Source organism: Catharus ustulatus, chromosome 5, assembly GCF_009819885.2.
Source record: "Catharus ustulatus isolate bCatUst1 chromosome 5, bCatUst1.pri.v2, whole genome shotgun sequence".
Taxonomy (NCBI): domain Eukaryota; kingdom Metazoa; phylum Chordata; class Aves; order Passeriformes; family Turdidae; genus Catharus; species Catharus ustulatus.
Genome location: NC_046225.1, coordinates 22,691,464 through 22,718,975, shown reverse-complemented (window position 1 = coordinate 22,718,975; position 27,512 = coordinate 22,691,464). Strand labels below are relative to the sequence as shown.

The 27,512-nt window shown below is 38.4% G+C and overlaps 1 protein-coding gene across 1 annotated transcript in view; it reads right to left on the bottom strand.

The window, feature by feature from the left end:
- The window catches only part of BANK1 (B cell scaffold protein with ankyrin repeats 1), a 128,797-nt gene that overhangs the window by 64,901 nt on the left and 36,384 nt on the right, over window positions 1-27,512 (bottom strand). The window contains exons 7-8 of the mRNA XM_033060023.1: window positions 26,249-26,366; window positions 18,225-18,421 (exon numbers count right to left, since the gene is read on the bottom strand). Coding sequence (XP_032915914.1) covers window positions 18,225-18,421; window positions 26,249-26,366 — 315 coding nt within the window. The remainder of the gene's footprint in view (window positions 1-18,224; window positions 18,422-26,248; window positions 26,367-27,512) is intronic.

Sequence of the window (27,512 nt, the reverse complement as noted above, 5' to 3'; positions counted from 1 at the left end):
AAAAAGGAGAAAACACAAAACACTTCATAAAGAACCATGGTAAATTCTTTTCTTTCCAAATGCTGTTTTTTTGTTTTCAGAAATATATCTGTAGCAGGTTTGTATGTCTAACATTTCAGCTCCCTTAAAAAATACCTTACAAAGAGGAAGTTCTCTATTAATACATAGGCCTTTCTGGAAAAGCAGAAACTAATTCTTTGTAACTGAGAAATTGGTAAAATTAGCTAATGGTAGGTAGATCTCCTGCATACAATAGGCTAGAGGCAGAATAACTCCAGGAGTAAGGGAAATTAAATTAAAAGAAATATCCAAGGGATTTGATGAATAATAAAGCATAAAGATAATACATTATCACCATCACTAATGTTAGAGCATATTACCAATGATTGGGCCTAATATGGTGCTATATTAGTTAAAACTGTGGATTCAGAACTAAAACCCAGCAATTCTTACCATTAGACTAAAACTCAATAATTTGAATTTAAATTCACACCTGTCAAGCTTCTTTTTCTCTCAGCCTCCTCAATTCTGAACCATTACGTGATGTAGCTATTACCCCAAGCAATTGAATCAGTGACAACTATTTTTCTTATCATAAAATTCTGCAGAAGCTCCTGTGTGATTTAGTTCCATTTCTAGTGCCAACACTCTTAATAGTCTCACAAGAAGAGTGACTCATCTTTGTTTGTGAAATGAGTAACCCAGAACAGAGCGGGGAATCCCAAACCCCAAATATGGATTAGCAAACATGGATTAGCAAATTCAGATAGGCAATGGTCTCTAGACTGGATTAAAAACACACATACTAGCATGCAAAAATGCAACCAGAAGGAACCTTCTCCACAAGCCCCAGTAGTTCTGACACTAACAAATTCCATGATATTACTCTGAAATCCTCAGTAAACATGTATTAAACTTAAGCTTCCAAACTGCTGCAGTATAAAAATCAAAACTTCAGTTATGCAATTTGTCAGCACCAAAAGAGAGCGGTAAAGATTCTGTTGGCCAACCTCCGGCAGTCTTAAATTTCTCTCAATGTTTGAATGATTGCCTTTTCCTGTGATCCCAGACAAGAAGGATCTTCTGAGTGTATGTTACAACATAAGGGAATCTAGACTGGACAGCTGTGCCAAGATCTATAGCAAACCATTCCTCCCCTCACACTGAAGCAGGGACACTCCTCCCTTCATTGCAGAAGTCATGGCAGATCCACAATTTCAGAAATTAAAACCATAACGCTCCTTAGTTAAAAGTCAAAACCCCTTCCCTATCCTGCAGTTTCACTGGAGAGAGAGGGGCTCCTGCACCGAGCTCCTACTGCAAGAATCCTTGCCAAACTTAATTTGTCTGTTTAGCATGAAATGTATAAATGATACAGTAACAGTTACTGAAACAGCTGTGACTAAATCATCAGCTACAGTAAACACCATTTAGAAAGCCCCAATCAAAACATCTTGATAATACTGCAAGATTTGGGAACTGCAAACACAGAAATAAACTTGCACAATCTGCTGTTCTCTGGATCCTTCAAAATCATCCTGAGAAGGAACAGAGGCGGGGCAAAGCAGAAAAAGTGGCAGGGAAAGCAATTCCCTTCCTTTGCCTTGCTTTTCCCCTCACAGACAACTAGTTTGTAGGATGGAGATTGGAGAGTGATAACCCCTCCACAAGCTCCTCATATGCAGTCTGACCTCTCAAAACCGCCCCCACTTTCTCACTGCATAATTGACAACACACCAGCCACTTCCTCCAGTTTTGTGAAGAACAGCCTACAGTTTCTTATGAAAACAAGAGGCGAGGTAACATGTGCAAATCAATTTTGGACATGACTCAGAAGCCAAAAAAAGTGCAAACCTTTCTCTACTGACTACGTGTTATTGGTCACAGCAGTACAAAAATCAAGGAGGAGTCCTGTTAGGCTGTTTCCACCAGATGCAAAATATAGCTTCCAGCACTTCTTGTTCAGAAGTGCTTCCTTTTGATATTTTGTATTTAGACAGACACTGTTTTTCATCACCTAGATCTAGTTATTCTTTGCTTTTAGATAAAGACATAGTAAATGACAGACTATATAACAAATCATCAAATTGTAAGTGAATAGATAACACAGCTCAGTTGTCACTGAAGTTATTCTTCCCACAATAAAGTTGCAAATTTTGTGATTGTAAACTTAACATAATTAATCCAAAAAATGTTTACAACTTATCACTGTAATACACAGTGGAATTCATAGAATAAGAATTCTATAGGTCCTTAAACCACTTATGTGTCCACCATGTGGCAGGGAAAAGCACAAAAACAAACTGCACCAGGCAAAACATCCCAAAACAAATGCAAAAGTCTATTTAGACAGACTTCTTAAGTTTCAAAATAAATTTTATTTCTGCAAAACCAGTTTTTACTTCCTCAGTCCTTCACACTTAGAAGTTTGAAACTTTTCATTTATCTGAATCCACTTGCACAGGTATCTTTTTTGAATATATTCAATCTGCAAATAGAGGATAAAAAAAGTAACTTTAGCTGTATTCATCTGTAGTTATCCATCTCCAATCTACTACTAGATTTACAGCAGGATTAAGATTTGGAAGCACCTAAAAAATTCTGGTTGTCAAATAACATCTTCCTCTCTGCCAGCTTTTAATACTGCAAATTTATCTATAGTGCATAAAATTAATTCTCTATGTTGCCATGTAAATGTTCAAGTTTTTTTTTAAAGGACATGTTCAGGGTACACACATACAGACAAAGGAACACCTTACACTGCCAGTTACAACGTCACAGATAATTTCTTGAGGATATTATGTTTATGTAGCTAAGTGAGGATATGAAGATACAGAAGTTTAATCACAAGACCTGTTTGTAGAACAGCTGCTGTTCACCGAGAGAACAATGTATTCCACTGAGATCAGTATGATCAAAAAAGTGCGTCTGCAACAAGAAACAAAAATTCCTGAGAAGAAGGCTACTTTTCCCATGAACTCACAAGAAAGAAAGACATGAATTTTAATGACTGAACTCAGCAGTCATGTTTCCTTTGCTATGAAGCAGGTTAATCTTTTCAGTATTTTTCTTGAAAAACACATTGGAGAATGTGTGCAGTTGCAAAATTTTTGACAACACCCACACTAGCATACACAACCAGAACAAAATGCTCTTATCCCTCTTTGTCCATCATTATTAACTGCAGAATCCTTCCTTTTTTTTCCCTCTCCCCTTTTCTAGGCTAACTGCATCGTTTTCTCAGAGCACTGTCTGCTTTTCTCTCCACAGCCAGACAGACACGACATGTATCATACAAACAGATTCCTTCTATTCAGAAATAATGCTCTAAATTACATTATCCTCCAGTTAGGTAACTGCCTAGGTCAAATGCCCTTTGTTCAAAAAACTATCAGGTCTCTGTGATCTGAACATCAAATCCCTGGCTGCCTTGATATTCCTATAGCGTGGCAAACAGACAGAAATACAGCTGTTCTTGGAGCAGATCATTGTGGCTTGCTAGCACAGAAAATGTCAGGTGAAGCTATGCTCCAACCATTTCTTCTTTTCCTCTTTTTGTGTGCTGATAAACAATTCAAGCAGCATCAGACAGGATAACCATCATTTCGAAATGGCAGATTTGCTGCCTTTTTTCCAAACCTAGAAGCTATTTCAGGGGTACGTTCCAAGGGTATTATCATTTAGATGTATTGTGAACTCCGCTGAGGGCATTAAGTGGAATTACAAAAGGGAAGAGAGAGAGAAGTTGGGACCCATATCTCAAATGAAAAGAGACTTTTCTGATGTGAAGGTGTTAAACATTTCCCTATGTGGAATAAGAACACGTAAGGCTGAACAACAGCTCTGTCATGTTACAATTCCACCAGTCAGCACTATTAAGTCAGAGAAAATTAACAGTAGACTAAAATAGCTTTACACCTTCTTAACATATCCACATGTCATACATAATTAATATGACAGCATCTTATACAAACACCATCATTTTATTACCATACATAATTTAGGTAGCAATAACCAAAAAACTCACATACATAAAACATCTATGCATACATAAAACAAAAGTTCCAGACTTGTGTTCCCTTTATTTTTCTCAAATCCTAGAAAACACTCTCCCATTACTTCTGTGTAGAAAATAAAATCTAATACCCCCAAAAGTGTTAATCCTTTTCTTAATAAGTGTTGCACTACCCTGGTTAAGAGAAAAATGAACACAATTTTGACCGAGTCAAGAAGTGACAAAGAAGAAATGACAGTCAAAGCACCTGAACTAGCACAAGTTTATTGAGGACTTGGAACTAAGGAACAAAGTCATAGCAAAATGAAGTAGTTGTGAATAAATTGACAAACTGAATAGATATTTTAAATAATAATAATAAAAAAAAATTTACAATGAAAATAGCAACCAGATCTAACAAAACGATTACTCAGTTACTTCAATAATTTTGTATTCAGCTGGGGGTTTGATTCCTTATCTACCAAGTCTCCTGGGACAGAATCATCTACTTGTTTAACCCAAAGAACATAAGCTCACAGGCAAACTGTAGCATAGTCACTTGCCTAAATTATATAGATTTGGTAGATGCTCACAAGTTCATCACTATTTAATTAACAGATGAAGTATCAAAAATCTCGGTGTGAAGAAGACAAAACTAATAAAATTATCAATTACCAACCTAAATTTAACATACATAACTTCTGTGAAATAGAATTGGTTGACAGCGTAGAAATCAGTGAGTATTACATTTGTGCAATGATTGCTCCTCCTCCTGAGGATCCTGGCACACAGCCCATGGATTAATGTCACATCTACTTTTTGCCTTCTGCTCAGCACTGTTCTATCCTTTGCAAATAATCTTATGACTCTGACCGAATAATTCCTTTGCTTTCATCTATTTGTATTTTTTTTAACTTACTCCAGCCCTTTTCATATAAAAGGGTTAGGGAAAGAAGGTTTTTCTGAAGAAGGACTGAAGAACTTTTCTAAAGGAGATTTTCTCCATTTCAAAATCCTAGTGGCATCCACTGAACCTGAGACAGTTCAGAGGTCTAATACTCCATTTGCTGAGTAGTCTCGAAGACTGAAAAAGTCTGCCAGAGTGCAAAGCACAGTGCAAGACTAAGCTGAAACAGAGGTTGGTTTAAATTTCTTTACCAGCTTCCAGTGCATGAAGTTGAAGTTATTGTAAAAAGACAGAGGAAGGGGACTGACAAAAAATAAAATGTGTCTTCAGGAGTCACTCTGAGGAAAAATTTAGCTTTTTCACATAACTGGGTTATCAACAAAATATCACGTTACCCAGAATTACATCTATTAAAGGCTTCTCCCAGAACATAAAGACTTTTCCTGGACAATATTTAGGCCTCTTCCATCTCAGACTAACCAACCTCACTCAGCTATAATGTTCTAATCATCACGTACAGATTGAAAAAGGGAAAGAGGACCCACTATCACAAAAGAGACATGGAATTTTGTGTTTCTGCAAATGCTATTCAAAAGCTGCACATCAATATTATTGAGTGGTGTTAGTATTGGGTTTTTCTGGGGTAGAATAAAGTTCAATGGATGATAAACACTATCCTAGTGTTAATGGGAAAAACAGACAATGAAACTGCATCTCACACCTAATCCACTGCATATCAAAAAATGTCATCATAATGAGAAACAGATGAAAAAGCTCTAAGAGAATATGAATTTTTATTGAGGTAAGCATGTTATATCCTCATGGCTCTGCCCTGTTTCAGAGATTAACTGAGATGGGAGTAACAGAGATGTAAATTCACACTCAGAGGCTTGCAAATACACAGGAAGGCATTGATATGACATTCACTCCCTTCAGTAGCTACAGAGAACAAAATTGTAGAATAACACATGTTAAGCTTGTGACTCAAATAATTTATTTCCATTCTTCTTCTGTACCTAGACATAATATATGATCTGAATGGGTCAGGGGCAACAATTCTGTTGGGATTTCTGAACTTAGATTTCCAGTCATTTCTGCAGACTACTAAAGGTGACAGGAACAGGGGGTATCTAATCTAATTTGTATATTTTCCAAATCAAATTCTAACTTTAATCTTAAAAAATCTAGAGTATTCTGAGCATACAATACTTGAAAGAGACAGAAGTTGGGATAAAAATTTAATACGCAGTTCAGCAATTAACCATAGATATAAAGGATGACAAACATTGGCACAGTTTTGTAATGTGACATAATTCTATTTTTAATTCATAATATCACATTTTAATGCATAAACTTTCATGTACCTGAGCTCTAGGAAAGATCACCATGTACTTTTATACATAAGCTACACAGATACGTGAGTATTACATCTAAAGCAACACTCAAAGGATAAAATTAAGAATATCTTTAGAATTACAAAGTGTTTTGCTAAAAACAGGATTGTAAATGTTATGAGCCAAAGACTAGAATAGCTTTATTAAATCAGACTACTGACACCAATTTAGATATAGGGATGTTCATATATATTTCCTCTCATTGCTGAGATCAGAAATTGGAGAAATCAATCACCATGAAAGTATTTACTCTCCAACTCACTCAGGGGCCATTCTAAACCACATTTCTATCCTCTATACTGTCATGTTATGAGCTTGGTGTAGTACCAATAGAATCAGTAACACTGATAAGACCATTACAACAATATGTGTACCAATCTAACATTAAACTTCCTCCAATCAGAAGAAAAACTGTGGATTAATCTATATTTACTATCTAAACAAATAAGCAGAATTCAATTAACATTTCAATGTTAACTAAAATGTAATGAACACAATGCAGTTCCAATGTACTGTATACGCAAACTTGCTTCTTTGTTGTCTTATTTACTAAAAACCTAGTAGGAAATATAGTCTTTCTCTCTGCATTACATGGGTGCATTTAATATGCACAAAAGAAAAAAGTTAAAAATAAAACCCCTAGTCTTTAATTAATAATCTAGAAAAAAGGACAGGAACAGTTCTCACTAGTCATGACTGCTTTCAAAATTCTGAAATAGTGTGTTCTGGATTTTCCAGAAGGGTTTTTTCTTGTTCTGTATGTGCATGATTAACTTAGCCTTGCACTTGTGCGTCTGTCTTGTTTAAATGTTATGAAGAGAAAAAAGAATTCTATAACATTCACTAGCTTTTACAGTTAAAACTTCACTGATTGTGTTGTCAGTGATGACAGGTGTCCCTGGGACACAGTGGCCAGAACTGACTGCAGATCTATATACCTGTACTAGATTTTGTCACCTTTAAACCTATTTTCCTTGCAACGCAAGCCTAATTAATTTGGAAAGCACCTTGCAGACATATAAAGTCTCCATGGAAACTTCTGTTCAATCCTTTGACCCATTTATGTAAGACAGTACAGGTTATCAACGGGCAGCATTTTTTAAAAATACATCTAATTAAAAAGGATCTTTGAAGATTTGATTGATACAATTAGGAGTCAAACTTACTTTATTGATTCCATGGTGGCATGTGGAATCCTCATTTCTGTTTTCCACAGCAGCCCAAGAGGGACTTGCTAGTGTTTTTCATATGGCAGGAACCATCTCTGCCTACTTTATTGTGGTTTCTCAGAAAGTTGTATTTATTAACAGCAAATGAACTCAGCTGGAACTCAAAAGGCCGCAGGTGGCCAAATGCAGGTCCTAAGCAGTTCTCTAATATTTCAAGGATGGCTCCCAGATCACGTCCCAAGGCTATACAGGAGCAACAGAAGAATCTGAAATCTCAGGAACAAGTAAAATCATGCTAACATGGCTCTGAAGGTTGGCATCATCAGAGAGGGCTAAGATCCAGTTATGTGCCTCAAATTCACAGTGACAGCTGTGGGGTGCTTTCAACAACTGCCCAAGAACAGCTCCCAAACCTCTGAAGTGTGAAGATGAAGATTCTGGCATGTGACTTGTGGGGTTGAGAAGGTCTGCCCATGTCTGCTACATACACAGCATAAATTTCAACTACAGGGATTGTGATGGTTATTTAACATATATTATAAAGCAATCTATCAGCAGTTACATTGGCTTTTTCTCCACAAAAGCAGACATCTTTATGTCAACTGCTGCATGTTGAGTTTGGTAGAGTGTGGGAATGCAGAAAACATTTTTAAGCTCTCATCAAACAGACAAAATGAAAATTATTATTACTAGACACCCTATAGTTCTGGCAATGAAATACTAAATCATTTATTGTAAAACATATGGAGACAGAAAGAATTGAAGGCAAAATAAAGAGTGTGCCTTCTGTGCAGGGTTCTCAGACAGAATTACAAATTGAGACTTTGGAGGGCTGTGTTAAACGAACTAACACTATGCAGGGCAGAAATGGATTTTCTTAAGTAGCTTCCATAAGATGGGCTTGGCAGCTTTGAGAAATGCCTTTCCCTAATGGTCATCCTATTGATGTAGAGCCCAGAGACAATTTTTCTAATTAAGCAATAAATTGCAGCTGTAGCAAGGTCTCCTAACTCACTATTAGATCTGTGCAGAGCACTGAAACATCAGATTGCTAAGGACTCAGCAAACCACTCACCTAACTTTAATAATGAATTCTTGCTTCTCCACCTAATTTTTCTTAGGGCTCTGAGATCAAAACACTTCCCTCAGACCTCACAATGTCACTGAAAACATAGGTGGTTTTGGCTCACAGATAATAATTATCATAATAATTTTAACAGCTCCTTACCTCTCCTACTCTTCCTTCATTTTACCCCATGGAAGTGAAAGAGCCTTATTACTGGTTTTTTTTTTTTTTTTCTCTGTGGTGGTCTTTTTTTATTTGTATTTTTTAAATTTTTTTTTCCCTTCTGAGGGGCTGGAGAAAGGCACTGCTGATCTGCTTTCTTTGTACTCAACAACTTGTAAGATATGACAATGTTTGATTCCTTACAGATCACTGGAAGGCAGCCAAAGGGCATATTCCAGATAATTAGACTGCCAGCACAGGCTTTGTAAAGGTAAACCTCCTTCTTGTCAGCCATGCATATACCTTCAAATTGCTTCAACTGACAGAGGCAAGACTTGAAACTGGCTAGCAAATTTTATAAAACTTCACCTTCTGCTTTGCATTCTAAAAGCTTCTGAGAAATCTGTATTAAGGAAGAAGACCTCCATACCTAATAATACAGTTGTTATTGTTTTTGTTAGTGCAGGAAGGTTGATTGAAAGGTGAAAGGAACATTTGTTAAAATGGAAAACTGTGGGATATTCTCTCCTTGGGAAAATTTCTTGCTTAACTTCATGCAACTGGTTTGTAACTTGGGCAGAGGACTCATGCCCTCATGATGAAAATACACTACACAGTGACTAGAAGTTCTCGAGATCCACAAAAATCTCTAGCCTTTTGCAAGTCTCCTGTTTCTAGATTCAGCAGTTTCTAAACAAAGTTTCTAAACAAGAAAAATGGCACCTTATTCACAACAGTATTTCATATCCAATTTGGTCACTTTCCATGACAGAAGTTAGGCAGAAGCAGCTGATTTTCTAACACATTCTCAAGCTAGTGCACAGTATTTATCTACTTCAACTTACTCATATCCACACATATTTGTAGATGCAGAGGCCAGATTTGACATAGGTATGCCATTGATTTCTACAACAACATAATATGGTCACTTATTTTCTCTCTCCTATAAAGTACTGCATTTGCATTTTTCATTAGCATAAACAGGTTCGCCATTTTTCAAATGTTTAAACAAATCCAGAGCTTAATAATGCAGGAAAATGATGTGAATGGTTCTTTTCAGCCTACGGAGTACTTTCTGAAAAATGGGACACTCTCCATCTCACCTTCCTAAATGGTCCCTTAGCCATGTATGTTTGCTGACGTCACACTAACAAAGTCAGAAACACCTGTGAAAATCATATTTTAGCTTTTACAATCCTAAATACATTTAAGAACTGAGGTATCATCATGGAATCCTTTTGCATTTTCCCTACTTCTAATTCACAAGCATTTTGCATGAAATTCCATCAGTATTCAAGCTTCCATTAAAAATTGTAAAAGCTTTTACAAGTAGTGAATTGCAAATAACTGACTTCCACTGTGTCACTGCTATATTTACAGAATATCAAAAGATGAGACAAAATACCAGACAATTCTTTGGAAACAATCTCATTCATTCTAAATGACACACAAATTTAAATAGGCATCTTATACAAAAGTAAGGTTTCCAAATCTGCCGTTCCACTTATCATTCTATTTGCAAGAAGGTTGCACTCAATTGCATAGTTATTGACAGAAGATGTAAACACAGTTAAGGTATAAGGTTCTAGCCTAAATAAAAGTCAATAGAATAAAAGTCAATACAGAAACTTACAAAATGTGTAGCAGTGTAATGGCTGGTTTGGCAAAATGAAAAATCTAGCCTTTCCTTCTTGAAGCCAAAATTTTCTGTGCTCAGTCTGTGCCTTATCTCTTCACTAAAGCACAAATTGCCTGACCTCAAAAGGCAGTATATGCTAGCAAGTTTTTATTACAGGGAGCACATCCCTCTGAGAGCACATGAAAAATAAAAGAGGGAAATCCTGCCATCTAGTAAAATAAATTCCCCAAACCAAATCTTAAACATAAAACACCAAGACATGATAATAGGAAGCCTCTTTTGAAGAATTTGATTTGTGAATATCTACTCACTAAAGGGTATCAAAGGATACACTTATTAATTTCAGCTATGTAACTTCAAGAATGCATGTACAGTAATTTCACGAATACAAGCCGCACCAATTTGACTAAGATTTTGCTCCTAAACCGGAAATGCGGCTAATAATCAGGTGCGGCTAATACAACCTCAGAAGTGCCTGCCAGAGTGCTGAGCCGAGCAGCTGCAAAGTCGGCATTTTGCGATTGTTACAAATCGCTACTTTGTTGCACTGCGGGTGGAGCCTGGCTCCCTGTAGGCAGCACGGGGGGCGGGGAGAGAGGCGGGAGAGCTCTCTTTCCTCCTCTGCCACAGCCCAGGGGAGAGACGGGGGGGGCCCGGCGCCGCCATTGCCGCGGCCCGGGGAGGAGAGGGGGGACCCGGGCCGCCCCTACCGCGGCCCGGGGAGGGTGGAGGAAGCCCGCGCCGCCATTGCCGCGGCCCGGGGAGGAGAGGGGGGACCCGGGTCGCCCCTACCGCGGCCTGGGGAGGGGGGGGGAAGCCCGCGCCGCCATTGCCGCGGCACGGGGAGGGGGGTGGAAGCCCGCGCCGCCATTGCTGCGGCTCGGGGAGCCGACGGGAGCCCCGCGCTGCCATTGCTGTGGCCCAGGGAGGGGGGGGAAGCGCGCGCCGCCATTGCTGCGGCCCGGGGAGGGGGGGGAAGCGCGCGCCGCCATTGCTGTGGCCCGGGGAGCCGACGGGAGCCCCGCGCAGCCATTGCCGCGGCTCGGGGAGCCGACGGGGTGCTTTGTCCCTGCCCGCCGCCGCCGCGGCAGGAGCGGGGAAGCTCCGTCCCTGCCCGCCGCCGGCACCACGGGTGCGGGAAAGCTCCGTCCCTGCCCGCCGCCGCTGCCGTAGGAGCAGGGGAAGCTCCGTCCCTGCCTGCCACCGCGGGGCAGCGCCGACCCGGGGTGACCGAGCCCAGTGGCAGCGGCGGCCAGCCCCGAGCGGCAGCACCGTGCTGGGCCACCTGGCCCCGTCAGCGGCCCCTAGCGGGCCGAGCCTGCACAGCCTTAGCTCAGCCAGTAAACCCCGCCCTCCCGCGGTTCTGTTACTAATTGCATGCGGGTCCTCGCTGCGAACGACAAAGCGGCTTATATTCGGGTGCGGCTTATCTATGGAGAAAAACCGAAATATTTGCCAACACCCAGAGATGCGGCTTATAGTCAGTGCGGCTTGTATTCGTGAATTTACTGTAATTGACATTTCTGAGCACTAAAATACTATGGCAAGAATTAAATCCCAGCAAGCTTCACCAAGGACTCACTGGTGGATTAGAAAGAGTTTCAGAAACCAGACTAATCCTCTTCTCTATCACATAGTCTACCAGATATTTGCAAGCCATGAGCTATGGGCCAGTGCAATACTGCAATCTAAAGTAAATTAAATATTGACAGCAATCAGATTAATTTAAGATTCTTCATTTTTCTACATGTGATTCTTCCCTGGCAGAAAATTAATAGCTCAGGAAGATGTTGCAAGCGGATATAAAAATCTATTTCTTGCTGAGGAGCTCTGCCACATTACATAGCCTTTTACAGAAACACACAGCTAAAAATAAATGGAAGAACAATACCTCTGTGATCAGAAAGCACTGACTCCTGATGAGCTTCTAGAACTTCCTAGCAAATTATGAGAATCCTTGTTGAAGGAATTCCTGCAGTCTAAAGATTTCCTGTCATTTGGCAATAGTAGCTACAAAGCCAAGTAAGATTCTTTTCACATAAAACAACTGAGACAAAAAGTACCCTCAATTTCCACAATACCCTGGTTTTGTAGAGCGTTTTCTATTTCATCAAACTGAAGATACCTCAAGAGATTCTGCATTCTGGTTCAACCATGCACTTCAAAGTATGAGATGAAAGGAGAGAGGTGTACAGTGATGAATTACTTCTCAAACTACATTTCTGCCCATCCTTTAAGTTTGCTATAATTTATAAAAATATAGCTTGGCATTTCAGGAAGAAAAATTTCTTTCTTCCCTCCCTGCTATCTAAAACATGTACAGTAATTTCACGATTATAAGCCGCACCATTTTGACTAAAATTTTGGTCCGAACCCAAAGTGCGGCTTATAATCAGGTGCGGCTTATATATGGACAAAGAACAAAAAGTTGCTGTTTTAGTTTGGAGGACAGGTGTCTGCTGAGAAAGGCAGGAACTTCTCTTTGAAATGGAGAATGTAAACGCCCTCTCTCCAAATTATTATAATTTGGAAATCAAGGGGCTTTCAGGCAAAAATATGGAAATTAGGAATAACAGTTCTTTACTAGGGAAATCAAAATAGAAATACAGTACTACAAAGGAACAAACTCCAAACCCTGACAAAGTCAGAGCACAACCTGACACCCTGTCAGGCAGGGTGTTGGTAGCAGTCCCATTAAATGGTGGCTGCATCCTCCTACAGTGGCAGATGTGATTCAGTTGAAGCAGTGCTCCTGCAGAAGGTGCAGTTTCCCTCCAGACGTCCAGTGGTGATGTGGAGAAATCTGGTTTTCCTCTGGAGTCCAGTGGAGAAAGGGGCTCCCTTAGTGTCCCAAAACCTCTGTTTTTATCTTGGTAAGAAATGTTGGGCTCTTCCCCCTGGGTGGAGCAACTTTCCATGGGATGCAGTAATTTTATCAGTCACACAGTGGGACTCAATGGGCCATTAGCAGACAATGACTCCCTGGAGGAAGGATGGAGTGTGAAAAGATAAAGAACAATGCCCCGCCTAGTTTCAATGGATGGCCCATTAGTAGATTATCTGCCATTGAGATAAGGATCACTGTCCCCACCCTCAACAGATGGTGATTGAACAGATACCTTTTATCACACTCTGTATTGTAACCTGGGGCTTATAATCAGGTGCGGCTTATATATGGACAAAGAACAAAAAGTTGCTGAAACCCAGAAGTGCGGCTTATACTCAGTGCGGCTTATAATCGTGAAATTACTGTATCTTCCATAAAAAGGCTCTGAGTGAAAATTATGACCAACTGTAAGAGTGTGTTTCTCTCTGCTACTGAGGGAACTCAGTAACTGAGGGTCTAGACTTTGCAGGATATACCTCAGAAGAGTTAGAACCACTGTAACTCTCCCTTCTGGAAAGAAAACAAGTTTCTTCTGGGCAGCCACACAGGGCAATCTCAATCTATGCTGTTCTAAAGGAACTTCCACCAATATGCACATAACTAGATACCTATTATATTTTCAATAGCTGCCTAAGGGATGCCTCAAGTAGGCAGACAGAAAATTAAATTAAAAAAGAAATCCAGACAGAGTTTTGCTAGTAGCAGAGGAAGAAAATTCTTCTATCAGTCTCCTGTTCTGCTGCATTGTTACAGACCTTGTGACAGAGCAGGTTAAAAAAAGTTCAATTAACCTGTCTTTTCTGCCTTAGACTTCTGGTAAGCAATTCTGAAATGTCAGAAGGTATTTTAAAAATAAAAATTAATTTATGCTGTCTCAAATGTGTGGTGACAACACAGAATGAGGTTTCAATATTTATATTTAAATAACATTTATGCCACCCCTAGGAATCTGCTTTAAAGGCTGAAGCCAGCAATCAGAAAGTATTTGTATTAACCAACCAATAAAACACTTTCTGAATTGTGCTTTTTTTAGAACCTGTGAGGTATACCACAGTGGTACACAGTAATCTTCCTGGCTATGACACATTCAGCTACACAGCTCTTATTAAAAGAAAGGAGAAATTAGAAACGCAAAGTGCTGGAACAAAGAATTACGCCCATGCCAAAGCACAAATGCCTAAACTGGCTACCAGTGTGACCTCCAATTTTAAATGGTCAAGTCACAAATTGAACACACTACCCACCTTACTCACCTACATGAGAAATTATTTCTAAGCATTATTTTTAAATTCTTCCTTTATGTGCTGGATAAGAACATAATTTCAGTGATTTCTTTATAATCTGGAGCTAGAATTTTTACATAGACTTAGAAAACCACAGCTGGTGGCAAGAACAAGCTTGTGCCAAGCAGCTTTCAGAGGCAGAGCATATGCAGAAGAAAAAGATCTGTAATAGAGCCCTGATATCCCAGAAAACTACTGTCACTTAACAAGGTACTACCTGCCACAGGTACTGGAGCAGCTGACTGCAGATATGTTTTGACCTGTGGCTAATGGAAAGCATTTCCTACTGGCATTTGAGCCATCAACTGGATTTGAGCCTCAAAGGCGCAAATACAAGGACTCCTGCCAGTATTCCTACTGAATGTCTCTGACTAGTTTTAAATTGACACAACTGATTCAAGCAATTCAGCCTATAAGCAATGGTAGAAAACATCCAAATACTTGAAGGTATATAGAAATAAAAATCAAAAGACTAACAATTCAGGATGTTATTGCAGAATGTTAAGTGATGTCCCTCTTTTATGCTACAGAAGAGGGAATGACCTTATCTGAATTATCATGAAACATGCAGAAATTAGAAATTAATGCCTATTGAGGTGGCTTTGTGGTAAAATTCAAAAAATTACAATTGCTTAATAAACTGCTGGCACATTTGAAACTGAGTTTCATTATAATCCCCACTGAAGACTCTTTCAGGCACAGTTTCACCAATTTAGTACCTTTAATACAAGTCATTCAAGTATTGTAGTGCTCCCTCACCTGAGCAGACACTTTAAAGGAGCATCTGAAATGCAGGAATTCTGACACAGATGGCAGACTACCATGGTGGAAGCATAGATATATACAGGATATATATAATGGGTGTGAGGTTTTCGCATTTAATGACCCTGCACTGCAATTAACACTGGTACTAAAAGCAGAAAAATCTCTTCTGTCTGCATTCATACAGCTGAGGAGCATGCCTGGCCATGTGGGATCCTTCCCTTGCGCTTTGCCTTGACATATCAGGAGATCAGCTCCCAGCATAGCCACCAGGCACTCCAGATCTGTCTTCCGTGGCTGTAACATTCCCCACATCGACACTCTCAGTGTCCAGCTGCAGGAAGAGGTTTTCCCTTCAAACAAGGACAGGGCACTGCACCATTCAAATGACCCTGTGTGAAAGCAAGCCAGCTCCAATGGCTCACCTTTGCCAGAGCCCTGAGCACTTTCCATTAAGTCGGCTGGACAGTGAACCTGGATGGCCTTACCAGCAAAGCTGTAGCAGCTAAAAGTCCTGAGCACTGATCTGCTCAGCAGACACCAAAAAGGGCTGTACAGCCCTGCACAGCCCGCTGAGCTTGAAGGTGGAAATAGTAGCTGAGTTCTTGCCACTTCATCTTTTTGATGCTCTCTCTCTAATAATTTCAGGGAATTCTTACTCCACTAAGAATTCTCCAACACAAAATGACACTTTTGGGGTATTTTTTGGTTTTTCTCCAGTAAATAAAAGACACTTTGCAGGATTTTGGAAAAATCAAATGTATGTTTTAATGCATTCATTTTTCTGGAACCCTACTGCTCTTTAAGATAGAAGCAATGATTTACTAAGGGTATTTTTGGGGCTATTCCTTAAAGGAACAACCAAACACAAGTAACACTTAAACCAGTGAGAGGTATGCCAAATGCAAAAGTACTTTCATTGCAAAAATAAGTAATGTCAACACTACAGCTGTAATGCAAAGTTCCAGGAACATGGTTAAACTAAATTCTTCTTGGCTCAGAGCCATGCAAATATTTCTTTTCCACATTCCCATAAATTACAGAGGTACAGTATGTGTTTGTGTGCTTAAGTGGACTATTACAGGGGACACAAATAAGCCACTTTTCTTCCACTGGTTGGAGCTAACATTTCTATAGTATCATATTACACACTTGACAGACTTGAAGCATGCTCAGATTTTTACTTGTGTTGCATTATCACAAGCCACACCATTTAAATCAACTGCAAACAGGCAGTACAACTGCATGTCCTATCCAGACTACACATGTTTACAACGTTCATAGAAGAGATTTTACTTCAATAATGGTGAGTATTCATGCTTGGGAAAGCAGAGAAATATTACTCTTAACTGTTCACATGCAAACAATAGCAGATAGGTACCACGGGAGAAGTGTTTTAATGAAGAATTACCTTGTAGAGCTCAGTTGGCATTTTAAACACATGTTTTAGACTGAAAAACACTCAGACTTTATTAGAAAAAATAAAAATCTTATTATAAAGAATAGCTAACCAGAGGTATGTACACACACCTTACACATTTTTTATAGTAAAATAAATCACCCTGACCAGCACTGCCTTCCATCACTGCCAAAGTCTATTAAAATGTGAAGAATTTCAATGTGTATCTCTCTGTATCAGCTAAGTCTGCCCATATCATGCATGCTTGTCTCCCCTCGAAATAGGCTGCCACCAGAGTATGAGTGCATTAGGATAAGAACGAAATTACCCATTTTCTGAAGCTTCCAGTTCCATGTGGAGTGCACAACAAAGGCACATCAGAAACTGAGTTTCTACAACATTAGTATAAAAAATAAGTGTCCTATGGAATTGATCATTATCATTAAACATGAAAAATTATCAATGGAAACCATGTTTCCAAAACAGTTTGTCATCCATACTTCAACCCTTCGGCTCATATGACCATCTTAGAAAAGAAATCAAGGTATTTCACCAAGATTTAAGTATAAACTTATTCCTTATTAATATTCTGCCTATTCTTACCAATTCTTTACACACAACTTTACACACAGACTGCTACTGGCAGGAGGTTTCTGACCTCTGTAAGGATGACTGAGAGGCAACTACAGCAGTGAGATACTGTTAAATGTGAAATTATTAACATGGTGATTCAGGAAGACAGCATGGTTTTATGGACAGTTTTATGTTGGAGGGTAAAGAGGAACATATTTTCTTGAGTTAAATTTTACCTCAATTGCAGTATCAAAACCTGTAGAATTATCATATCTGTATGTGTTACAGATATGATACAGCACAAAAAGAGTTGCAATAGGCTAAAGCTTTCAAATGTCCTACAGTACATTGCTTTTTTACTGCAATTCTGTTAGGTTGTATTTGCAATAATTTGCATGGTAGTACCATGCAGAGACCCTTATTTTACTACTACCTTTCACGTGGAAAGACAACTATTGCCCCAAACCCCTCCTGCATACCCAGCTGAAGAAAGATTTACTCCATCTAAAGATGAAAGAATTTACCCTTGCTTTACAACCATGAACAACCAAGGCAGGGAAACAACTCTTTTTTTGAATGGTGAAGAAGAGCAGTGCTAAGAGAGTTCATAGTCCCTTTCAAAGTGACCTTTAAAGAAGTCATTATCTCCTACTGTAGACAGCTGGTCTAGACTGCTTACAATATAACCATTGTTTGGGTGCTGAAAGTACCAACCTAACCAGGCCACATAAGGTACTTCTGGCTCACTGTTCTCCTTTCCATAATATGCCTATAATTTGAGCAGTGCAAAAGCTCAGATGTTCACCATCAGTGCACAAAGTGGCTGTACCCCATTTTGACCCCTCTTTTCGAGACAGGAGTACAACAGTATTTTCAGACAGAAGGACTACAACACATTAGTCTTTACAAGAAGTGATACCATGGGATATCAGTAGTACAATATCTTAGCCCCTGGTTGTAGATGATATATGGAAAGCACATGGACTTACTGATAATTCTTTGATTAATTTTCCTAATTCCTTGTGCCCGTGCTTCTTTGCAATACTTTCTGGATCATCCCCATATTTATTGGTTATTTTGCAAGCCTGTGTGGCTTCAGGACAACTGAGTAGAAATGTTGCAAGGTTCTTCAAGCCAAATCTGGCTGCACAGTGAAGTAGGGTAGGAAATTCTTCCAAATGGCTACCTGTATAATGGAAAGAAAGTCTTAAGAAACAGAACACCTGTTTATAGAACACCTTCTTCTATAAATGTCTTGCGAATATTAATGCTGTGGAATCACAGTTATCAAGCATCCAATATTGAACTAACACCCAAACAATTACTTTTTCAATTAACAGTTTTACAGTGCCTATACATATATCAATAAAGAGCTTTTGGAGTAACTGAGAAATCTCATTTGTATCCTGATAGAGTGATTTTAAAGCACTTCAATTCTGTTGAGAAATAAGCTTTCTTACAAAGGGCAGAAAATTCTACAGCCAAGACAGAAAAAGACATGTTTTTGCTTAGGAAGAATATTTTTGAATGAGATACCTAAATTTTTGATGGTTTACGATGCTATGCTATTAAAAATAATTTCTATAAATTCATAGGACTATCAGACACTTGGAAAAATTTGCTTATCCCTGCAATGAAAAATCAGAGAATTTAAAGATGAATATGTTAAAATTTTTAGGATTCTTCTGAAATTTCATGATATTAATTTATATCAAAACCCATTTTTACATCAGAGAACTGGGACATTCAGTTTATCATTTCAACATCTTCCTGCATTTTAACTCTATGAATAAAATACAAGTAACATACAAAAACAACCAAACAAGCAACAACAAAGAAAGAGTTCAGTCTTAAAAAATACTTCTCTGTGCATTCATACTCTACTTTCTGATTACAGCAATTTCACGACTATAAGCCGCACCAATTATAAGCTGCACTTCCGGGTGTCAGCAACTTTTAGTTCTTTGTCCGTATATAAGCTGCACCTGATTAAAAGCCGCACGTTACAATACAGAGTGTGATAAAAGGTATCTATTCTATCACCATCTGTTGAGGGTGGGGGCAATGATCCTTATCTCCGTGGCAGATATTCTGCTAATGGGCCATCCATTGAAACCAGATGGGGCATTGTTCTTTATCTTTTCACAACCCATCCTTCCTACAGTGAGTCATTGTCTGCTAATGGCCATTGAGTCCCACTGTGTGACTGATAAAATTACTGCATCCCATTGGAAGTTGCTCCAGCCAGGGGGAAGAGCCCAACATTTCTTACCAAGATAAAACAGAGGTTTTGGGACACTAAGGGAGCCCCTTTCTCCACTGGACTCCAGAGGAAAACCAGATTTCTCCACATCACCACTGGACGTCTGGAGGGAAACTGCACCTTCTACAGGAGCACTGCTCCAACTGAATCACATCTGTCACTGCAAGGGGACTACAACCACCATTTAATGGGACTGCTACCAACACCCTGCCTGATGGGGTGTCAGGTTGTACTCTGACTTTGTCAGGGTTTGGAGTTTGTTTCTTTGTAGTACTGTATTTCTATTTTAATTTCCCTAGAAAAGAACTGTTATTCCTAATTCCCATATCTTTGCCTGAGAGCCCCTTGATTTCAAAATTATAATAATTTGGAGGGAGGGGTTTACATTCTCCATTTCAAAACGAAGTTCCTGCCTTTCTCAGCAGACACTTGTCCTCCAAACTAAAACAGCAATTTTTCGTTCTTTGTCCATATATAAGCCACACTTTGGGTTGGGACCAAAATTTTAGTCAAAATGGTGCGGCTTATAATCGTGAAATTAGTGGCTTGCTGTGTACCAACTGGTCTATAAATCAGCATGCAGTGTATTTCTTCTCCAAGCGTGCATCCAGCGTGCCCCAGGCACCATCAACTTTTTGCACCCTGAGAGTCTTTCCTACCCAGTGCATGAAGGAAGGCTCCCCCTCGTTTGCTTTGAGCCAGGCTTCTGCTAGGGTTCTACTGACAGTCCCTAATTCATCTTATTCTCCATCACTGTCTGCCCTCTATGCAATTCCAGTGATTTACTCATTCTCATTATTTCTTTCTTGAAGAGCTCCAGTCTAGTTATTTTAGCCCTATAGAGAACCAACTCCACCACACACACTGCTCTCCCTTCAACCTTTTCCAGCTTTACTGTAACTATTTTGAGATGACAGAGAAGAGCTGCACATGATACACAACTTTCAGGTGTGTCATGTAATTCATGCATTGCAATAATTGTGTCCTGTTTTGTTCTCTATTCCTTTTCTAATAATTCCTAGTATTTCATTAGCTTTTTGATCTGCTGCCTGGCAACAAGTTGATGTTATCATGGAACTGTGTGGTCTTATTCCTCAGCACTAACAGCCTGCTCAAATCCTCTCATTTTCGATGATACCGTAGAATTGATTTTTTTCACTGGCACCACTTTAGTTTCACCTGTAATGAATATAATCTGACATTTAATTGCATAATTAGTAAATCTCTAATTCCCCACCCCCTATTAGCCTTTTTCTTTACTACTCCAAACACTTCGTATCACTAGCAAAAAAATACTTTTTCCAATTGCCTGCCTCCTGGTTTTGGCCAGTTATTCATCTGTATCCAGTCAGTTACTGACTTAATCAGGTTTACTGACTTTTAAAGAAACCTACAAGAAACTCATAAAGCCAGACATCACATCGCAGAAGATTTATTTTATTAACACTTCTGTTAGCTTGTCCCGTAGAGATAACACATTAACCTGCTTCTAGGTCACAAGGTGGACTGAGAAACTGGGTTTTGGCATCAACTCCTGGTTTGGTCACACCTCCTAGTACTAAAAAAAGAAATACTGCATTGTTAGAAATACAGAATTCTACTTTAACATTTTCTCAGACTTCTTAAAGTATGTCAGTTAATCCTGGTAATTTCTTTGTGTTCAACCTGCCTGTTTTTGCAATAACTTCATGGTCCCTTCAACTCCAGACAGTATTTTCACATCTCCTATCCAGGATTACAGCTTATGAATTTACAGTTTCTTCTGTCTTTCTTGAGTTTTATTTAAGATCCCTGTCATCACTTGTCCTACAGGTTAGCCAGCACATTTTCACCCCATAGTGTGCTGCAAGAAGTTATGACTCCTTTCAGAAATCTCTTACATGCCAGTCTTTAACAAATTTCCTAGTTTTTACATTCTTTTGCATAGTGAAATTGGCTCAGAAGTGGTGAATTTGTGCACACCCCCTGCCCACCCTTTCTTCTCCAGAAGAATCATAATATGGCAGAGACTAAAATCTCACCCCATCATTAAATACAAGGAACAAGAGCAGTTCTTGGAATAGGCATAGCTAAGTACCAACTGAGAAAAAAATGTTAGGACAATTCTGACTGCATTTTGGACAAAAAATGTTCCAGCACTATCCCACTCCAATATGATTTTGACAGAGGGCATTTGAATGGGCTACAATTTAATCAAAAGTCCCATTAACAATCCTAAACTGATTTTTAAACAAATTAGTGTTGCCTGACTTTTATTTTTGCCAGGCAAAGAAAAATCTAATCAAGAAACAGTAAATACACAGCACCTGTGTAAATCAAGCCACTTGTTCTAGAAGCCTGGGCAGCTTGAACTTTCATGAACAGGAGTGTGCTGTAGTTTATATACCCTTGTAATTGCAGGGTGCTTTAAAATCATTTGGGCTACAATAAGCAATCTTAAAACTGCATAGCAGCTAAAGTTTTCGAGACAAGCAAATGCCACACAACTTCTTTACTCAATATTGCTCAATATTTTAATTAAAGTTCCACAAACTGAGTTTGGTTGTGTCATTTGAAGAACTGTGATTTTTAGCCCAGAGTATATACAACTGACTTATTTTTGTCGAGATTTTTCTAAATGTAGGAAAAAATAGGATTCTCTTCAAAAAAGCGTTCAAACCTGAGCTAATATTTTAAAAAACTTCCACAAATCTTCAAACTGCTTTTCCTGAGTTTTGTACTTTGTTTTAGAACTTGTGGGTTTTGCTTTTTTTTAGATGCAATAGGTGTTGAACAGTAATTCTGAAGAAGAGTAAATTTTATGAACTTTACTCAATAGTTTGCACCCTGTTAGGAGACACCAGGTCAAATATAGTCAGTAAAAAAAGCCTTAACACAGTATTAATAACATGCTCCAAATGAATTTCCACTCATACTATTGAAACCCACCAAAAATGGTAACAAATCTGAAAAGTAATGAAGTCTATATTACCAATGGACTGTATGCTATGATTTCTTCACCAATAGAAAGAGAAGAGTAGCTGGCATTCATAAGCCTGCTCTAGGCAGGTATATATCTGCCTAGAATGCATTTCTGCACTCTTAAACTAACACAGAACAGAGGTATTCCAAAATCCCTTCAGATCCTTGCACTTGAGCTGCTTTCTCTGATCACCACCCAACTCCTCCCTAGCTGAGTTTCATATTCAGGCAGGACTCCTATGCTTACATACTTCAAACATTATAGGAAAATATATCACTAACAAATGAAATACCTCAGCCAGCCATGGAGGATGGCAAAAAGAAATAAATTTATAAATGAATTTCCTAAAACAAACTTTTTTAATATTGTTCCTTGTAGGAAGCAGAAAAAAAAAGTTGTTGTCAGACAGGAAAACTTTAAAAGCAACACTGGTGGTATAGTGACATCTTCTACATAAAGCTCAAAAAGGAAATGAGTGGTTCAAATGGACAATTTTAGTCTCTTCTGCTCATGATCCTGAAGCTTGGTGGCATCAAGTTGTGGCACAAAGCAAAAAGTCATTATGAGAACATTATGAAACAGATGACTGTTTCACTAACTTAAGACTGTTTTCAATACTAAGAACTAGTTAGCTGATGATGACAAGCTGGAAGGAAAGGTTAAAGGGAAAGTCCTCAAATGGTATATTTTTAAGTGCTTTAAGGTGGCTTCTTCAACTTTCAACTTACATTGAGATCAGTGCTTGCTTTTAATTAAAGTTCTATTTGACATACACAAGGTTAAGAGGGAATTGGTGGGAGTTTTTTGTATGTTTTGTCCTGTCATAATCCTTTCTCTTCTCTGCAGAGAATTCTGGAAAACCTCAGCTATAAAACAGAGTATAAAATCTAATATTACTGTATCATAGCATTGTCTTAGCCTGTGGGAAATTTCATAAAATTGCAGTAAGGAAACAGAGCAGCAGACAGTGATATTTCTGCACATCTTGTAAGACATCCTTCTTTTATTCCCCAAATTATTGAAACAGGACATGGTTGTTTTTCTCAGCAATTTAAATAGCACCTAAGATGACTTCTATACTGCCAATACCAGTTCCTTGTCCCTCCCCCCATTATTCTGCCAGAAGCTAAAACCCCAAACTATTTCTTCTTCTGGGATAGATGTTTCAACTTGGAAAAAAAGAATTTGCTATATGGCTAGCAGTTTAGGTGATGAAAAGCACTGTTTTCTACAAAGCAAATTCAGGACTTTCCATAGGCATCAGTAGTTGAGTTTAATTAGAGAAATAGTAATAGACAATTTGTAAAAGAAGAAAATTAATTAATAGAATTAATAGCGGAAAATGAAACAGCTTTTCCTCAAGTAATTTGTCATTCTTGGACAGGAAACATTGCAATGAAAATTCCCAAATATGAGGATTCGGAGAATCAGGGCTTTCAAAGAAGAAACACATTCCTCAAGAAATATTTTGATATATGAGTTTGGATTTGTTAGTATGCTTTGACTGGATTCTATTATCTGAATATAAAAGAATAATTTACATACAATATACTCTGAAATGAATTCAGTATGGAATGTACAATATTTCAGACAGTATTTCCACCTTTATTTACATTCTTTCACAAGGGATAACACCACCACTAAAAATCCCAGACAAGTCTTGGCTTTGTCTTCAGTTAATGCTGTTTGTTAAACACAGTATTTTCCAGTGGTTTATGTTCAGTCTGCATGTAGCTTCCTCATCCGCATCAGAGTTAATCTTTTGCACCTTTGCCACCTATCTTGACTTTACCAGCCTACACGCTGACTGCTTAGAAGTACTGCTCTATCATACTGAAAAAATGTTGAACACCCATTTTGGGGATGGGAGTTGCTCCTTAAAAATTATGTAAGCAAATATCCATCTCATGATGTTGTGATCTAAACCACTATCTGTACAGGAAAACATCATACCGCATTTTAATTTCATTACATCACATGCCTTTTGTATTTACTTTCACACTCCCAAGTTTTTAATCACACAGCGGCATACTTTTTGAGAAGTCAAACCATGCAATTCATTAGTTATCCAATAAATTAATCTTAAGTTCTTTATTCTTGGTTCATTTTCAGGTCATATTGAGAGCTTTCAAGAGCAGCAGCACTTTATCAGCTGTACCCTGATGTGCGAGAACATTCAAATGAAGCATCCATGTAGAACAATCCAGAGAAAGGTTTCTCCTCCCTATGTCTCATGCTGGAAGTTTGCACTCCTCTCATTCACTGCTGGACATGTCTAGTGGCTGTCTGGGATGCTGTTATGGCAGTCAAAGGCACAGGTTTATATACCTTTCAGGCAGAAGAGGAATGAGAGTCTAAGCCTACCACATTCTGAATGCTTCCAGCACTGCAAACACATCTTTCTTTCACAAAAGATCTCAGCATCTTACTTTGCACCTTCTTTTTGGGCCATACATCAAACCAGTTCATTTTAAAGTCACTATTGGCTCAAGCAGTCAACTTGCTCTTGAAACACACAGACTTTTTTTGGGCCATAGCAGGTTAGCTAGAATCATTGTCAATATTCAAAAACATTACCAGATCTAATAGTTATTAGAGAAGTGAAAAAACTTTTGCTCCACAACTAACATTTCACATTGGGAAAGACTCTTGAATCTGTGCTATCCACCCCCATCCTGAAGCCTTGCACAGGAAAATGTCAAGAACAGATACCTCATTTATTTGCTTCCACTAACTCTGACATTTAAGTTCATTTTTACATTACAAGGTGAATCATATTTATCTAATAGAGAGGAGTGAATTGCATCAACAAAGAAAAGGAAAAGAAACATGATGGCAATCCCAGTAGTGCTACTTTCAAAACTTTTACTTGGTTATGAGAAATTGTAGGTTTATTGATTGTAGAGAGCTTATTTCTTTGTCAAAACCATAGTCCAGCTACATAACACTGAATTCAAGTAGCATCCCGAACACATCTTTCTCAAGTATTTTGGAAAGAAAACACATTTTCTTGAGTATTGTTTTTCCTCAAAAGTTTAATACACATTTGAAATAACATCATAATGATGCTTTCAATACACAAGCTAAATAACCACACTCTTGGTTTACTGCAAACCAGTTTGAACCCCTAGTAAGTGGTTAATGAATTCAACTAGGACCCAACAACAGCTTCTGTTGATGCATGACTGAATTGTGCATCTAATGTACCTACTTTATAGAGAAATCCTATTTTAACTCACTGGGAAGCCTTCTTTTAAAAATTAAAAGTAACAAAATTATCTTTTTTTCTCAGAAGTAACGAAAACCATTAAGTCCATAGATACTAAAAGTGACTGGAGAAGTTTAGTGCTATTCTAAGATCAAAAGCCATCCATTCTCTTCAGACAGAAAAAACTTTCAGATTTTCTCCATATTTGGAAAAAGTGAAGTTTAAACTGCACTACAGAAGAGCAATTAGTAAAAAATGTATCATTTATCATGTACAGGCATCTCCACATGACTCTTATGGCCTGTTTTAGGTATAAATTCACTCTGCTGTAAAGTTGCCCCTTTGCAGTTAATCCAAAGCTGATCAAAAACCCAGAGAAGTATAAATACAAAGTACTGAATCACAAAGTAATGATTTACAGAGTTCTTTCTCCCATTTTTTCTGCTTATGTTGTCTTTATTGTGGCTTCTTCCATTTCACTAGAGGCTTTCAATACTTAAGGATTGTCTTATTAACATTTATAAGTAATAACCATAGCATCAGTAATAAAAATCAATATGTAGAACAAGTGACTCACTACCTTGGTGATGGTGCTCTTCACTTTGGAATGGGCTGAATTCGTAAGTAGATATTTTACTTTTCAATAATGAAGTCAGAACATTGTCTACCTTCTCTACAGAAGAAAATTTCAATGTCTGCTTAAAAAAAAGAAAAAAACAGAAAAAATATTAGTGCATTTGTTGCATACATATTTTTAACTTTATCCTCAGAGTGCTGATGAATCAAATTACTCAAAACAGTATTATGGCAAACTCTCTTTCAGTAAGAGCAGCACAGTTTTCGAAAACTACAGAAGAGATTTCAATACAAAAGGATCATGACAACAAGATGCAACTGTACATAAACAGCATATAACATACGCATAAAAACACATAAAGTTCAGCCATGACTTAAAAACTTCTGAATGAAGTGCTAGGACAGGGTGAGTTTAAAGATTATAGAAGCTCTCTGTTACCCAAAACTTTTACATTGAGATCATGGGCTTTTAAAGATAGGAAACAGCTTCAGTTTCACAGCCAAGACATAACATTGTTGACAGCACAAGAAACTGCTATCAACCAGATAGGTCCACTTCCTACTAAGCACACAGTCTAAATTTAGACAAGAGAAATCCACACTGACTGCCAGGAGATTTTTGAGTGCCTCTTTCTGGACAGAAGGCTGAGATCCACACCTAACAACTTTCAAGGTAGCCATAATTAAACACTTTCTTTGCCTGGCCTGACAAGAGCAGCCTGACTACAGAGATTTGAAGAGTAAGGATATTTTACACCAAGTACTACAGGTCTAGTCCAGTCTGTGCTGCACTGGCCACCAAAAGGAACTCAGCCACAGCAGAGCAGAGCTCAGGGAGAGTTGCTTTACTCTGCTCAGGGTCAGCAGCCCTTTGTTAGAGTTTGCCTTCCCACAGCTGGACTGTTGGGCGTGAAGACGATTCCAGGATGACTAAAATGGAACATCTTCAGACACACTTAGCATATGAATTTAAAAAGAAAGTCTACGACTAACATGCTGAGGAGAGAATGACAGTGGGGTGTACTGATGAAACATGAAGTTTAATTCCCAAGACTGCGAAAAGGGAATAAGAAAAGTAAGTATGACATGATCAGAAAATATTGAATGCAGAGGTAGAATATAATTTTCATCTAACTCCTACCAACAATCAGAGGAGACACTTATGCAGGTAGGAAGCTAACAATATGATTGTTTATTTTTCCTATAATTAACCCTGGGCCTTCCAATAGTAAGACACGTAAAAACCACTGAATTTATTTTCATAGTTC